At 53.6% G+C, this 16,761-nt stretch overlaps 2 protein-coding genes across 2 annotated transcripts; one reads left to right on the forward strand and one right to left on the reverse strand.

Moving 5' to 3' along the window:
* The first annotated feature begins 5,954 nt into the window (after positions 1-5,954).
* LOC141473371 (E3 ubiquitin-protein ligase PHF7-like) lies at positions 5,955-8,182 on the forward strand. The gene is made up of 9 exons (XM_074160835.1): positions 5,955-5,979; positions 6,167-6,258; positions 6,359-6,460; positions 6,762-6,886; positions 6,969-7,128; positions 7,247-7,353; positions 7,478-7,591; positions 7,834-7,952; positions 8,058-8,182. Exons 1-9 carry the CDS (start codon positions 5,955-5,957, stop codon positions 8,180-8,182), a joined length of 969 nt encoding a protein of 322 aa, XP_074016936.1.
* Positions 8,183-8,435: 253 nt separating this feature from the next.
* Positions 8,436-9,190, reverse strand: LOC141473301 (C-C motif chemokine 5-like). The gene is made up of 3 exons (XM_074160729.1): positions 9,118-9,190; positions 8,706-8,814; positions 8,436-8,529 (listed from the first exon to the last, which is right to left on the reverse strand). The coding sequence occupies exons 1-3, from the start codon at positions 9,188-9,190 to the stop codon at positions 8,436-8,438; spliced, it is 276 nt and encodes a 91-aa protein (XP_074016830.1).
* Positions 9,191-16,761: the final 7,571 nt, after the last annotated feature.

The raw sequence follows: 16,761 nt of genomic DNA on the forward strand, positions 1-16,761 counted from the left end.
CCCCTGTAAACTTCTTGACCTGCATCACCACCACTGGTACCAGCTGGAATAAACAAGACACTAGAAGGCTTAGTCCCTAAGTGTTGCTTAGGAAACAACCCCTCCCTCCTGGGCTTAGCTCTGAGAAAAGCCGCACTCTCTCTACCTAGGTATCCCAGTAGAGACCACACAACCCCCAGTCAGGCAAATCTAACCTCCGGTCAGACTCCTTCACCAGCTTCACTGCTATCAGCTCTGCCTCCCGCATCTTTTGCTCCATCAGGCGTTTCTCCTCCTTGGTTTTCAGAGCTGTGATCTCCAGCCTCTGTCGCTCTTGCTCAGCTTCTGCAGCATTCTGGGCCAGCAGTTTTGCCTCTTCTTCTGCAATCTGAGCTTTCTCAGCCAGTAACTCTGCTGCTTCCTGGGATCGGAGCTAAGAAGAAACAATTTTTCTTAGTTACCCTGTTAGCATCTACAAAATCACCCCTGCAGACAGTCAGGAAGATGACGTCTTTTCCCAAAAGATCAAGTGATAAATATATTATACATTAAAATAAAAAGTATAATAAACAATTGTAGGGCCTGGTGTTCCTCCTCTGGTCCAGAATTGCCTAACTTCCTTCCTTTCATTTCTACAAAGCAAGGAGATACATTTGCTTAGAGTTGGACAAAGATATCAACTAAAACCTGAAGCTGGCCCCTTCAGCTGCCAGCATACCATGCCCCTTTCTCCCAGTTTCAGCTCCAAGGTTGCTTCCTTTCTTCCTTCATGAAGAAAGCACCGCGAGCCAAATACAGGGAGCAAATGGCTCACAGCAAACAGAGATTATGGCAGATCAGAGTTTTCCTAGGTATTCCAGCATGCCCTCTCCACCAGTGGTCAGGAACAGTCTAGCCTCGTCTAAGCCATAATTCCTGGTGTCTCACAGGAGTCATAAGAAAAAAAAAAAAGCTTCCAAACCAAGAAAGCCCATCAAGCACAAGAATATTCAGACTAATGTGCTACTCACCAGGGCCTCGTTGGCCTGCCTGGCTTCATCTTCCAGCTGGAAAAGACGCCTTTCCAGCTCCTCTTTGGCTCGCTCGGCTTCTTCTCGAAGCTGCTTCTCCCTGGCCAGCCTTTGATTCTCCATCTGGAAACAGAATGAGCAATACCACATTTGTGGGTTTGCAGCAGCATCTCATCTGGGCCCAAGGCAAGAGAGGGGCGTCCAGATCATCACAGAGGGGGAGTGAGACAGAGGCGATGGCACCAACCTGTCAGGGATTTTTATCATAGAATCATAGAATCATAGAATGGCTAGAGTTGGAAAGGACCTTAAAGATCATCTAGTTCCAACCCCCCTGCCATGGGCAGGGACACCTCTCACTAGAGCAGGTTGCTTAAAGCCCCATCCAGCCTGGCCTTGAACACTTCCAGGGATGGGGCATCCACAACTTCCCTGGGCAACCTGTTCCAGTGCCTCACCACCCTCACTGTAAAGAATTTCTTCCTTATATCTAATCTAAATCTCTTCTCTTCCAATTTAAAACCATTGCCCCTTGTCCTGTCACCACTCTTCCTGACAAAGAGTCCCTCTTCAGCTCTTCTGTAGGCTCCCTTCAGGTATTGATAGGCTGTTATAAGGTCTCCCCGGAGCCTTCTCTTCTCCAGGCTGAACAACCCCAGCTCTCTCAGTCTGTCTTCATAGGAGAGGTGCTCCATCCCTCTGATCATCCTCGTGGCCCTCCGCTGGACCCGTTCCAACAGGTCCATGTCCTTTCTGTGTTGAGGACTCCAAAGCTGGACACAGTACTCCAGGAGGGGTCTCACGAGCGCAGAGTAGAGGGGCAGAATCACCTCGCGAGACCTGCTGGCCACACTTCTCCTGATGCAGCCCAGGACACGGTTGGCTCTCTGGGCTGCCAGTGCACACTGCCTGCTCATGTTGAGCTTCTCATCCATAAGCACTCCCAAGTCCTTCTCCTCGGGGCTGCTCTCCAGCCATTCTCCACCCAACTTGTATTTGTGCCTGGGGTTGCCACGTCCCAGGTGCAGGACCCTGCACTTGGCTTGGTTGAACTTCATGCAATTTGCACGAGCCCACCTCTCCAGCCTGTCTAGGTCCCTCTGGATGGCATCCCTTCCCTCCAGCGTGTCAACCGCGCCACCGAGCTTGGTGTCATCAGCAAACTTGCTGAGGGTGCACTCTATCCCACTGTCCATGTCACCGACAAAGATGTTAAACAGTACTGGTCCCAGTACCGACCCCTGCGGAACACCACTCGTTACTGGCCGCCACCTGGACATTGAGCCATTGATTGTAACCCTTTGGATGCGGCCATCCAGCCAGTTCCCTATCCACCGAGTGGTCCATCCATCGAATCCATGAGTTTCCAATTTTGAGACCAGGATGTCGTGCGGGACAGTGTCAAATGCTTTGCATAAGTCCAGGTAAATGACGTCAGTCGCTCTGCCCTTGTCTACCAAGTCTGTGGCAGTATTGTAAAAGGCCACCAAATTTGTCAGGCACGATTTGCCCTTGGTGAAGCCATGTTGGCTGTTTCCAATCACTTCTTTATTCTCCATGTGCCTTAGCAAGGATTTCAGGAGGATCTGCTCCGTGATCTTGCCAGGCACAGAGGTGAGACTGACCGGCCTGTAGTTTCCCGGGTCTTCTTTGTTTCCTTTTTTGAATATTGGAGTTATGTTCCCTTTTTTCCAGTCAGTGGGAACTTCACCAGACTGCCACGATTTCTCAAATATGACGGAGAGGGGCTTAGCAACTTCGTCCGCCAGTTCTCTCAGGACCCGTGGATGGATTTCATCAGGTCCCATGGACTTATGCACCTTCAGGTTCTTTAAGAGGTCTCGAACCTCGTCTTCTTGTACTGTGGGTGGTTCTTCATTCCCAGAGCCCCTGTTCTTGCCCTCCGTGACTTGGGCAGTGTGGTTAGGGCCCTTGCCAGTGAAGACTGAGGCAAAGAAGTCATTCAGTAGCTCAGCCTTATCCATATCCTGGGTGACCAGGTCTCCCGTTTCCTTCCGGAGGGGACCCACAGCTTCCCTCGTCTTATTTTTATCCCTGATATATCTATAGAAGTTCTTCTTGTTATTTTTCACATCCCTGGCTAGATTTAGTTCTGCCTGGGCTTTCGCTTGCCTGATCAGGTTTCTGGTGACTCGGACAGCTTCTCTGTATTCTTCCCAGTCTACCTTTCCCTGCCTCCACCCTCTATAGGCCTCCTTTTTGGTCCTGAGTTTGTCCAGCAGTTCCTTGTTCATCCACGCCGGCCTACTGGCTATTTTGCCCGATTTCTTCTTTTTTGGGATGCACCTCTCCTGAGCTTGGAGGAGGCAATCCTTAAATACCACCCAGCTTTTTTGGGCCCCTCTCCCTTCCAGTTCTTTTTCCCACGCTACCTTACCAATCAGATCTCTCAGGAGATCAAAGTCTGCTCTTTTGAAGTCCAGGGTAGCCAGCTTGCTGCGCACCCTCCTTGCTGCCTTATGAATCTTGAATTCTATCATCTCATGGTCACTGCAGCCGAGGCTACCCTTGAATTTGACATTCCCGACCAGCCCCTCCTTGTTGGTGAGGACAAGGTCCAGCACTGCTCCTTTCCTCGTTGGTTCCTCTATTATTTGCAGAAGAAAGTTGTCGTCAACACATTCTAAGAACTTCCTGGATTTCCTGTGCTCTGCTGTGTTGTCCTTCCAACAGATGTCGGGGTGGTTGAAGTCCCCCATGAGGACCAGAGCGTGTGAGCGCGATGCTGCCCCTATCTGTTTGTAGAGGGCCACATCCTCGCTGTCACTTTGATCTGGTGGCCTGTAGCAGACTCCTACTGTAACATCACCTGCCCCCGTGCTCCCTTTAATCCTGACCCATAAGCTCTCTGTCTTGTCTTCATCCATCCCCAGGTGAAGCTCCATACATTCCAGCTGGTCCTTGACATAGAGGGCAACACCCCCTCCCCTTCTGCCCAGCCTGTCCTTCCTGAAGAGCTTGTAACCCTCCATTCGAACACTCCAGTCGTAAGAGCCATCCCACCACGTCTCGGTGATGCCAATAATGTCGTAGCCCTGGAGGCGTGCGCACATCTCTAACTCCTCTTGTTTGTTCCCCATGCTGCGTGCATTTGTGTAAAGGCACTTCAGCTGGGTGCCTAAAGGGGCCGACTTATTAGCTGAGATGGCAGGTTGAAGGCTCTCTTTGAGTTTTTTTCTGCTCAACCTACGCTTAACCCCCTCCCCCTTCGATCCTAGTTTAAAGCCCTTTCAACAAGCGCCGCCAACTCACTTGCCAGTATCTTTCTCCCCTTCTGAGACAGGTGTACTCCATCTGTTGCTATCCGACTCGGTGCCATATAAAGTTCCCTAAGTTCAGAATACCCAAAATTTCGGTGATGGCACCAGTTTCTGAGCCACTTGTTTATCGCAGTTGCCTTTTTATTTCTTTCAGGATTTCCTCCTGCAACTAAGGGTATTGCTGAAAAAATTACCTGTGCCCCTGATCCCTCAACCAGTTTTCCCAGTGTCTTAAAGTCCTTTATGATTGTTTTTAATTTCCTGGATGTATTATATACATCATCACTGCCTACCTGAAAAACTGCAAGGGGGTAATAGTCAGAAGGGTTGACTAGAGCAGGAACTTTGTCCAACACGTCCCTGACCCGTGCCCCAGGGAGGCAGCAGACTTCCCTGTGAAGCGGGTCAGGACGGCATAGTGGTCCCTCTGCCCCCTTCAATAGAGAGTCACCCACAACGATGACCCTTCTGCTTTTCCTTCTTGAACTAGTTGTGATGCCAGGTTTGCGGCGACTTGGTCTTTCTGGCACATCCTGCCTAGTTGTACCATCCTCCTCTCCAACAGTCAATTCCTCCTGCAGGATTCCATACCGGTTCTGCAGGGGTAACTGGGGAGGTGGGAGAGGCAGGGAGGGGATTCGCCTGCTTCGCCGACTAGGGACCTGTTTCCATTCCCCCTCTTCTCTGAGATCCCCTTCTACTGTCGGGCGAGAGATGGGGAGAGGGTCCTCTGGCTTATGTGGGGCCTCAACATGTTCCTTTATTTTCAGGGAGTGGGCCCACCAGTCAATCTCCCTCTCACATATGCCCAGGCGAAACATCTCCTCCTGGAATGTGGCCATGTCCTGGCACAGTGGGCAGCGGAAATGGTGCAAGGCAGAAGACAGTGCCTGGCCCTGGGGCAGAGATGGCATCAGTGGCAGTGGGGCACTCTTCCACTGGACCTGGGTGACGAGGTGACAGCAGGGCTGCTCATGTCAGAGGCCTGGGAGATGCCACCAACCTGGATGCAGCACCGGTGGAACCAGGCGCTGGTGTAGGTGGGACGAACCAGGCGCTGGTGTAGGTGGGACGAACCAGGCGCTGGTGTAGGTGGGACACACCAGGGTGTCACAGCAGGGCCGCTCTGCCACCACCTCCAGGCAGATGAGGCAGTGGTCCGGTCCTGCTGCACCACCCGGCGTTGCCGGGCAGGGGCGGGACCATGTGTGTGACATATACATGCGTGCGGTGCCGTGTCACAAACACTCCAGGCCGTATAAATGCCCCTGCACTGCTGCCCCCAGCGTGGCAGTGTTTGCCATAGGCGCTGGAGAAGCTGGGTGGTCTTTAACCACACCAACGTCTCCACGTCCATCAACGCCTTCTCTGTCGTCAAGAGCGGCAGTGTTTGCCACAGGCGCTGGAGAACCTGGGTGGTCTTTAACCACACCAACGTCTCCACGTCCATCAACGCCTTCTCTGTCGTCAAGAGCGGCAGTGTTTGCCACAGGCGCTGGAGAACCTGGGTGGTCTTTAACCACACCAACGTCTCCACGTCCATCAACGCCTTCTGTCGTCAAGAGCAGTAATGGAGAGGAGAGCACGGCGACGACGTCGCCCCCAGTCGCCCCCTGCCCAGGATTCTGCCGGGCTCCAAGATGAGGAGGCAGGATCCTCCTGTGCGCCTCCCCAGCCAAAAAGGATGCGCCAGGTCCCCAAGAAGAAAAGTGAGTGATGAGCATCCCCACGGGCACCCACCAGAGGGGATTTTGGCTGGTGCCCGGCCATGCAAGCAGAGGCCCCTGTGCTGTAGGAAGTTGCCCCAGCCTCTCCCCCATTTCGCTCCTGCCGTTACCCCCATGGGCACCCTGGCAGCATGGTGCTGGGGGTGACGGTGGGGCTGTCCCCCAGCAGTGTGTGGGCTGTGCCGGCGGGCAGACGTTGAAACTGAGATAGTTGGAGAGCTGTGCCAGCAGGATGGGCTCTACATCCATGAAAACTGCCTGGTGAGTCCCTTGGTTCCGGCACTGGTTCCCGACACCCCACAGTTCCCAGCCCTGCACCCTCGGCAGCCCCTGCCATGTGCCCTCTTTTCCTCCCTTGCAGTACCACGCCAGTGGTCTTATCCAGAGAGGAGCCGACGAAGAGGGCTTCTACGGCTTTCTCTTCCCTGACATCCGGCAAGAACTGAAGCGGGTGGCACAGAAGGTGAGGCCGGGGAGGGGAACATATGTCCCCACCATGGTCTCCATGCCTCTGTCCTGCAATGCACAGGCCAGTAATCCCCCAGGGATGCTCTGGAAGCCATCTGCAAGTAACCTCCACATCCTCCTCCATCCAAAAAGGCCCATTTATATGGATGGGGATTTGGAGGGGGGTCGGCGGATTTGGCAGTGGCCCGGTGTCACCGGCCAGGAGGCACACCAGAACGTGGTGTGCTGGCCGGGGGCAAACTGGGCTCCCTGGGGGCACGTGGCACTAACACCATCCACCTCCATTCCATCCCCAGAGGTGCTGCATCTGCCGGCTGCCGGGAGCATCGGTCACCTGCCAGGGCCGGCGCTGCCACCGAATCTTCCACTTCCCCTGTGGGATCGAGCGCGGCTGCCTCTCCCAGTTCTTCGGGGAGTTTAAGTGAGTGTAGCTGCCCCACAGCACTGGGGCTGGGGCTGGGGCGGAGGAGGGCTGGGGCTGAACTGTCACCTCCGTCACGCAGGTCATTCTGCTGGAAGCACCGGCCGGTGCAGCGGGTGCGGGCACTGCAGCAGGGCCAGAGCTGCCTCATCTGCCTGGAGGCGGTGGCAGAGCGGCCCTGCTATGACACCCTGGTGTGTCCCACCTGCACCAGCGCCTGGTTCCACCGACGCTGCATCCAGGTAGGTGACATCGCCCCAGGCCCTTGACATGAGCACCCTCATCATCACCCCATCACCCAGCTCTGAGGGAGCAAATGGGACCCCGCTGCCACTGATGCTGATGCCATCTCTGCCCCAGGGCCAGGCACTGTCTTCTGCCTTGCACCATTTCCGCTGCCCACTGTGCCAGGACATGGCCACATTCCAGGAGGAGATGTTTCGCCTGGGCATAAAAATCCCTGACAGGTTGGTGCCATCGCCTCTGTCTCACTCCCCCTCTGTGATGATCTGGACGCCCCTCTCTTGCCTCCCTGGGTTGTGGCAAGGTGTCCCCAGGACTCCAGGGCTGAGCACTCCTCTACTCCCACAGGGATGCTGCCTGGGAGTTGGACGGGTACTTTGAGGACCTGTATGAACAGCACAGCTCCTGTGATGCTGAGGAGTGCCTCTGCCCGGCAGGACGGCAGGAGGCAGAGGAGAATGGGTGAGTGTCAGTGACCCCGGTCCCCGTAGCCCCAGCGAGCAGACGATGCCTTCCTCTCCGGCTTTGGGCAGGGATGGAGGTTCCCTGGGGTGCCAAGCGGGCGAATGGCGCAGGGTGCGTGTGGGCAGCTCAGCCCCAGCTGCCAGGGGGGAGCAGGGTGGAGGTGGGCTCTGCACAGCACCAGGGCTGGCAGCCCACAGCTCGGGGGAATTTGGTGGCAGTTGCTCCCTTTGCTCCCCCAGGCCCTGGAGACTTCTTCTCTGCGGCTCCTGTGCTTCCCAAGGGACCCACCGGCGCTGCTCCGGCATGGAAGCAAATGCCGAGTCCTGGCAGTGCAGTGACTGCAGGGAGATAGACAAAGGTGAGTGGTGCATGCATGGGGACGGGGTCCCCAGGGCCAAGTGGCCACCACAGCCGCCCGAGACCAGCAGACAGGCGCGGGGCTGTGGTCCGGGGAGGGAGGGAGTTTGGCTTGGGCTGGTTGTGCTCATCATCTCCCTGCCCCTCGCTGCAGCCGGCCAGGACTCCAGCCCCTCCGGCGCAGGACCTTCACGCAGCGCCGCGGCTCCAGGTGCGTCGGCCGAGCAATAAGAGGCCCGTGTCCTCTGACATCTTGACACCCAACTGCCTCGCTGGGCCACATCAAGAAATCCCTACTACAAGTTCATTATTTAATTTTCCTTTTTATTAACAAAAAATAATTACTTTAACTGAAATAAGTTAAATAGAATAAACTTTCTGTTGAAGAAGGCTGCAGTTCAAGTACTCTCTGGCGTGCCTGGGGCTGGAAGACAAGCCCGCTGGGGGCAGCACCGGGGACATGGCGGGTGGCAGGAGGGATGGGTCAGTTCTTCAGGGTCTGGAAGTGCTTCAGATGTGCCTGCACCCAAGGCGCCTGGGGGTCCGCGCACAGCTCCTTCTTCTTCTTGGTGACCAGGCTGTTGGGAGAAAACCCGTGTTGGGTGCTCCGCCGGGGCAGTGGGGTGCCTGCGCTGGGTCCCACCAGCAGTACCCGTGTCCCCAGCCGTGTTCCTGTCCCTGTCCCCCTCCCAGCCTCCCTCAAGGCCCTCCCCCAGCCATCCCGCCCCGAGCCCCCACAGCGGTGGGTACTCACATCACCCCCGGCTGGCTGCAGCTGCTGCTGGTGATGTAGACAGAGGAGATGAGGGCCCGTGGGACGGGACGTTTCTGGTAGCTGAAGCAGCACGCAGTCGGGACGCCATCTGTGAGGGCAGAGAGACAGACAGCCCTGGTGAGAGACCACAGGACACAGCACAGGCTCTGGCCCCACCGGCACCTGGGCTTCCCCAGGGCTTTGCCATCTCCCATCCCCAGCCTTGTGTCATATTCCCTGGTGGTGGCCCCCAGGGAGGGGCTGAGACCCCAAGCCCGAGTCCCAGCGTTGGCGGTGTCTCCTGCTGCCAGCCCTCCCCACAGCCCCAGGGTCCCTGATGATGGGCATGGGACTCTCTGGATGCCGCAGTGGCACACCAAGCCCCGGAGGGGGACAGCGATGCTGGACTCACCAAGATGAGCCTGGGACGGGGAGCAGGTGGCCACGAGGAGGAGAGCGACCAGAGTGGCTGCGAGGACCTTCATGCTGCTGCGGGGGCCTGGGATCCGCAAGCGGAGCTGGAGCTGCGGGGGCTGCAGGGCTCTCCTCTGCACGATGCTTGGCCCCTCTGGCCGTGCCCTCCTTTTATCCCCAGCCACGGGGCGGGCGCAGGGTTTCAAGGAAAGAAAATGAGAGCATCATACCGGGGAAATTATGTCAGGATCACCCAGATTTGCTGAGCTGGAGCAGGCAAGGAAACCACAGAAGGGGAAGTGCAGCCACGCGGCTGCCACTTTCAGATTCCATGCGGGTGCCCGGCGGGGACCGGACGCAGCCCAAACCCCCACCACACTGACCCTGCCACTGCTGGAAGGACCCCACCAGCCATGAGCAAGACTGGTGTACAAAGCTCCATGGCCAGAGTCCCGAGGGAAATCCCAAGCTGGCAGCCATGAAGCAACACCAGCAAGAAGCTCCAGGCTGCGATTCCCTTTGCAACAGGAGGGAATCTAGGCAGCGATTCCCTCTGCCCTCCAACCACCCCATTCATTGCAGCCTCTTGACAGTCAAGCTGTTGCAACTACTGCTTGCCCACTTCTTCCCAAGTAGGATAATTTCATCCAATTTAAGTTCTCTCTACTGGCTTAGCCCCAAAAAAGCAAACAAATCTATGTCAGGAGACCAGGCATTAAGAGTAGAATCTGGAGGGAGGAGAGGATGCTGCTGGTGCACACCAAGATCAGCTCATTGCAGCCTTGCAGATGAAGCCCTGAGGAGATCGTAGCACGACTGAAAAAGGGCAGCATTTGCAAGCCCAGAGGGTAATTCCCAAATGCCGGTGCACACCCAGAAAGAAAGAGCTGCCAAACTTGTTGCTTTCTCCTTATTTTCTCCTTTTCTGGCCTTGCCATGATGCTGCCCCATGGTGCCACAAAAGGTTTGGTGCCCAGCTCCCAGCTGTCACACCAACCCCTGGCCTCTCACCACCAGCCTCCTGACCCTTAGTGTGACTAATTCCCACCGCCCTGATTCAAGGGGAAAGTCTCACTCACCAAGAAGCTGAGCAATGGCTGCTCCCGTCCTCCCATCCCCACTGCGGGGCAGGGGCGATGCTCCCCATTCACACGCAGGGATAAACCTCTCGGTGGCTGCGATGGCCGTTTGCCCAGAAAACCTCCTCCTGCCAGCAGGTGCCTTGTTTGAAGGATGCATCCCTCCAAGCTAGCACTTGTCTAGGATTGGGAGAAAAGGTTGTGATTGTTTCTTTTAGAAAAGATAGGATGGAGGTGAGAACGGGTGAGCACGCATAAATCATCTCACTGGAGATGCTCAGGAGGAGCCAGGCAGTGCTGGTCTGGCCTCAGGGCGGTAGTATGAACAGAAACAACCTCTCCAGATCCGTTCTCCAACTGCCTTTACCATAGAATGGCTCAGGTTGGAAGGGACCTTAAAGATCATTGAGTTCCAACCCCCTGCCCTGGGCAGGAACACCTCCCACCAGACCAGGTTGCTCAAAGCCCCATCCATCCTGGCCTTGAACACCTCCAGGGATGGGGAAGCCACAGCTTCTCTGGGCAACCTGGGCCAGTGTCTCACCACCCTCACAGCAAAGAATTTCTTCCTAATATCTAACGTAATTCTCCCCTCTTTCAGTTTAAAACCATTACCCCTCATCCTATCGCTCCACTCCCTGATCCAGAGTCCCTCCCCATCTCTCCTGTAGGCCCCTTCAGGTACTGGAAGGCCATTATAAGATCTCCCCGGAGCCTTCTCTTCTCCAGGCTGAACAACCCCAACTCTCTCAGCCTGTCTTCATAGGAGAGGTGCTCCAGCCCTCTGATCATTTTCGTGGCCCTCCGCTGGACCCTTTGTTTCTGTTTAAGCCACTCTGTGCTTGGGGCTACAAATGAATAAATCCTTTGTAATTAATGGTGACCAGGGTCTTCAGATGATGGAGAGTGGCTCTGCAAGCCCTTCTGACAGCTCCCTCAGAACCCTCGGGTGAATCCTATCTGGGCCCATAGACTTGTTTATGTCGAGGTTTTGGAGCAAGTCCCTCACCATCTCCCTTAGAATTATGGGGGCTTCATCCCGCTCCCCGCCCCTGTCTGCTGGTTCAGGGGTCTGGGCACTTGGGGGACACCCTACTCCACTGCTAAAGACTGAGGCAAAGAAGGCATTCAGTACCTCAGCCTTCTCCTCATCCTTTGTCACTATGTTACCTTCCATATCAAGGAGAGAGTGGAGGTTCTCCCGAGTCCTCCTCTTGCTATTAATATATTTATAGAAATTCTTTTTATTGTTTTTAACATCCAGGGCCAGGTTAAGTTCTAGTTGAGCTTTGGCCTTTCTAATCTTTTCCCTGCATAACTTTACTACACCTTTGTAATCTTCCTGAGTCGCCTGTCCTTTTTTCCAAAGGACATAAACTTTCCTTTTTTCCCTGAGCTGTGACCTTATCTCTTTGTTCAGCCAGGCCGGTCTCTTCCCTCGACAGCTCGCTTTCCTGCGCACAGGGATGGCCTGCCCCTGCGCTTTTAAGACTTCCTCCTTGAAAAATGTCCAGCCTTCCTGGACTCCTTTGCCCTTCAGGGCTGCCTCCCAAGGGACTCTGTCAAGCAGACTCTTGAAAAGTCCAAAGTCTGCCCTCTGGAAGTCCATGATGGCAGTCCTGCTGGCTCCCCTTCTCGCTTCCCTGAGAATCAGAAACTCTATCATTTCGTGGTCACTGTACCCCAGACGGCCTCCAACCGTTACATCCCCCACAAGTTCCTCTCTGTTTACAAACAGCAGATCTAGTAGCGCTCCTTCCCTAGTTGGCTCACTCACCAGCTGTGTCAGAAAGTTATCCCCGACACACTCCAGAAACCTCCTAGACTGTTCCCTCTCAGCTGTGTGGAGTGCCCAGTTGATATCTGGTAGGTTGAAGTCACCCACCAGGACAAGTTCAAGTGATCTCGAGACCCCTGCTAGCTGTTTATAGAACATTTCATCAACCTCTGTATCCTGGTTGGGTGGTCTGTAATAGACTCCTAACACAATATCAGCCTTGCTGGTCCTCCCCTTGATTCGTACCCACAGGCACTCAACTCTACTATTACCATCATTCATCTCCACACATTCATATTCCTCCCTAACATACAGGGCCACTCCTCCTCCTCTCCTTCCTTGCCTGTCCCTTCTGAAGAGCTTGTAGCCATCCATTGCAGTACTCCAGTCATTTGATTCATCCCACCACGTTTCCATGATGGCAACTACATCATAGCTTTCATGCTGCACAATGGCTTCCAGCTCCTCCTGTTTGTTGCCCATACTGCGTGCATTCATGTAGATACACTTCAGCCGGGCTAATTGTCCCACTATTTTTCTGGGAGGGCAAGCACTAATTCCCACCTGTCCATGTGCAGGCTTTTCTGCAGTTACTATCTTGTCGCTACTCCTCATGTCTTTTCTGCCACTTGTGTCTCTCTCCCCTACATCAACTGCTGTAGTAGGCTGTAGGGCCTTGCTGGTACCTTTACCTTGTGGCACTGGCACGCTACTCCCAGACACCACTTTAGTGACCCTGGTTCCAACCCCATCCCCCTTCAAATCTAGTTTTAAGTTCTTGTGCCAATAGCCTTTTTCCCCTTTGGTTTAGGTTTCCCCCGCCTGCTGCCAGCATGCTTGGTGACCTGTAGATCTGCCCATGATCGAAGAATCCAATGCCTTGCCATTTACACCAGTCTTTTAGCCACGAGTTTATCTTTTGAATCTTCCTATTTATTCCTTCATCCACCCCTGTGACTGGTAGGATCGAAGAGAACACCACCTGTGCTCCTGATCCTTTGACCAGTCTTCCCAGGTCTCTGAAGTCCCTCTTCATTGTTTTTAGCTTTCTAGTGCCCACCTCATCATTGCCCACTTGAAATATCAGAAGAGGGTAGTAATCTGAGGGTTGAACCAGGGAGTGAATTTCCCTTTGTATATCTTTAATCCTGGCCCCTGGGAGGCAGGTGACTTCCCTGTGGGATGGGTCCAGTCTACAGATTGGGCCCTCTGTTCCCCTCAGAAAGGAGTCACCTATTACAACCACCTTTCTTTTTTTCTTGGTTGATGAGGTCCTGAGGCATGGGGGTGGGTGACTACTCCTGGGTGCCTCACTGGGTAGATCGTTCTCATTGTTCTCATTTACCTCGTCTCCAAAATCTAGAAGTCCAAACCTATTATGCAGGTGTAACTGGGAAGGTGAGGGAGGCTGTTTGGGGTTCCGCTTCCCTCTCTGAGGAGGGACCAGCCTCCATTCCCCCCTTTCTATTAAGTCCTCTCTCTCTGTCCGGTGACAGGGCGGGAGGGGATCATCTATTTTTGTTGGAGCCTCTTCTTGCTGCCGCAGGGTGCGGCTCCACCAGTCTATTTCACTTTCACATTCTCTAATACTTCTTAATCTTTCAACCTCTTCTCTCAGTTCCACCACCTGCCCGAGCAGGTCGTTTACCTGCTCACATCTCACACAGTGGGTGTTTCTGAGTCCCTGTGGTACCACAGCCAGGCTCAGGCATTCGGTACAGCCAGGGCCCTGAACTGCTGCATCTTGGTGTGGGAGCTCGGTCTGAGTTCCCATGTTCTTCTTCACAGGGGCTTTGGGGCGTTTCATTGCTATTTCCTCCCTTGAGCCTGAACAGACTGATCACTCACTGACTCCCCTCTGTCCTGTGCACAAGCCCCACACGCTCTGCACGCGTGATCCCGCACACTAGAATACTGTCCTTGCTCACACACGCCCCTGGCACGTGCTCTAACCTTGTTGCGGCTGGCTGCCGCTACCGCTGTCCGCGTGGTCTTTACTGTCCTTTTAAGAGACAGCGCCTTCCTGCAGACTCCACTGCTGGGTATAATTCAGCAGGACAAAGCCTTCTCCTTCCAGCACAGGTATCACTCTGGATTCAGAACACTGATGCCGTGAAAGACGAAATCAGGACTCAATAGTCGGGATCACTATTAAGCAGGTATCCTTTATTGCAGCGCTGGACGCACAGGGCATAGCTCCTCCAAATGTGCGTGCCCGACAGAGTCAGTTTAACAACATATATGCACACCATACATACATATTCATGCAAGGAGTTTTAACATATTCATTAGTTTCCAGTAACTCATTACCATATGCTACCTCCCTCTTGGAGCCCCCCATTTGTCAGAGATAAGATAACATTGTGCTGGCCTCACAATTGCTATCTACATAGGTACCTTCCTGTCTTGTTACTTATCGTAGCTCTGCAGGGGTGTAGGCCCCTATTTGTGGTCAGCCAAGTTATATTTGCTAACTCATACTTAGGTGAGCAAACCTTCAAGCCATACCTAGCCTTATTCTTTAATTCAACACTCTTTGGTGTGAAAACTACTTTCTACCACAGCCTAAATGCCTCAGTGCAGCCCTGGGGGTGGGATCCCCTGTGTGCCCACAGCCCCTCCAAAAAGCTGACCCTGCTACCCCTGAAACTGCCTTGCAGGAAGAGGGAAAGGAGGCCAAGGCATGCACAGAATCAGAAATAACACCATACAGCTCAGTCTTGCATCTGAGCCTGGCTTTTGCCCATAGAGCTGCATGAAACCAGTTCGACCTCTGATTTGTCCTTGCCACCAAGGACTCTTCACACATGCCAGGACTGTGTCCCCACCACCCTCATCACCAAGAGCAGCAGGCTGGGAGCACATGTGGCAATGGCAAATGAAAGGTGGTAGCCTAGTGCCTCCCCCCCACCTCCACTCCCGAGGTTTGAGCAGAAGAGCCAAGGGTGCTCTGGGAAGGACACACGAGGTTGGCAGCTGCAAGTCCCTCAGAGCTTCCTGGGCTGCCTCTCTTGCCGAGTCAATAGTCCTGCACCAGCAGTCTGTGAGAGCAGGATGTGAACTCATCCTGCTGCTGGTGACTGGACTCCTTAACAGCACCAGTGCAGAGTGGAAAAGGCCAAGAGAGCTGACTCAGGGGTCAGCCATAGGTACCGTGGTGCCCACATTTCAGAACCCTGGATCCAGGCTAGGTGGATGTGAACTGGCTGGTCTTTAACAGACAGGTGCCTGGAGAGGACATGCTGTCTCTAAGGACCCAACGGCATTTGCTCACTCCCACAGCTCAGACCAGGAGCACCCTGCTGAGCAAGAATACGCAGTTTCCCATCTAAGGTTTTTATGAAGGCAGGGAGAGCCCCTTGGGGTTAGAGCAAGTGGCTTTTCAGAGAAACACAGAAGACAGGGCTGGGGAGAGTCATCAACTTCCACACAGATTAACACTCACCATGTCACTCTAGGCACAGACTTCCTTGCTCTCCAGGTGACCTACTAGCACTTCCTCACTGCTGCAATGCTTTTTTTTCCCCACATTTTGCTGTAGTTTGAGACCAGGATGTTGTGTCTTATCCAGCATGAAAACAAAGGATGAATTTGTTCTTTGCTCCTTGCAGTGACCCTCGCAGACTGCTCTCAGGCCTCTCTCACCCTGGTTAGACTCACACCACAATCCTTCCACGCTCTGCAAATTTAACAAGCCTATGCTTGTTTCAAATAGCATTAATAAAAATATCACATAGCACCGGACCTGTGGGGTCCCACATGCTTCTGGCAGTTATGGATGAAATCCACTCAATAAGGCCATTTTCACAGTCTGATGATGACAATGATGTGTCAGAACTACGACAGGATTTTTTTGGTAATAGAGGGAGCTAACTCATGCCCATGGGACTAAGCTGTTTGGGCAGCAATCACTTCTCAGAGTATACTGCTTGCACATTTTGAATCCCCATCAAAAATTATGTCAGGTTAAACTCCAGGAAGAGAATATGAGCAAGTTCAGGCTAGTGTGGGAACAGAGAAATTGGCAGCGATTCCCAAGAAGCAATGCAGGGTTTCTGAGCCAGGTCTTTCTGAGCTGCTGTAGAGCACATCTCAGCTGTGTGGCAGAGCTGCATTGCAGCACCATCTGCCGACTGCTGCCTGCAGGTCCACGGGTCTTCATCGTAGCTGTATGTTGGGCCTCGAATGTTCAAAGATGCTGACAGCGTTATCAGGCAAATACCTCGCTTCTTATAGTGACAAACTTGCCATTACTGATTGAAACAAGATTCCTGTGTTGTCTTCCCTACTTTGGGAAAACCAGGGCTCACGCTTCTCATACTTTCTCCAACTGAAAGACAATCTCACATCCTCCTCAATGTATCTGTAACTGCCTGTTTTAAAAAGTGGTCAACACTGCAAGTAAGTACGAGCCCCAGCAGCACTAACATACAAAATTTAATTGCTGCAAATATGTATTTAGGTTTTAAGCAAACTAACACCAGGGTGGCACTTCTCTTTGCAGTGCCTTCCCAGCAACAGCCCAGTACATCTGACTTCATCTCTGGTTGTGCAAGCATTTCTCCAGCAGGTCCCAGCTCCTCTTGTCCCACCTCATCTTTCAAACGTCCATATAAGTACGCAGGAACATGGTGCTGCACATGAGCAATGCACAGCCAGAATACCTGCAAGCCCACAGGCTGAGAAGAGGCTTACACAGACAGGCTTCATTTTTAAGCTGGCAGCAGTGTGACCCTCTCCTTTTCTACACTGTGATATACAGGAACTAGTCCAAAGAAATCAATCA

This window comes from Numenius arquata, chromosome 18, assembly GCF_964106895.1.
Source record: "Numenius arquata chromosome 18, bNumArq3.hap1.1, whole genome shotgun sequence".
Taxonomy (NCBI): domain Eukaryota; kingdom Metazoa; phylum Chordata; class Aves; order Charadriiformes; family Scolopacidae; genus Numenius; species Numenius arquata.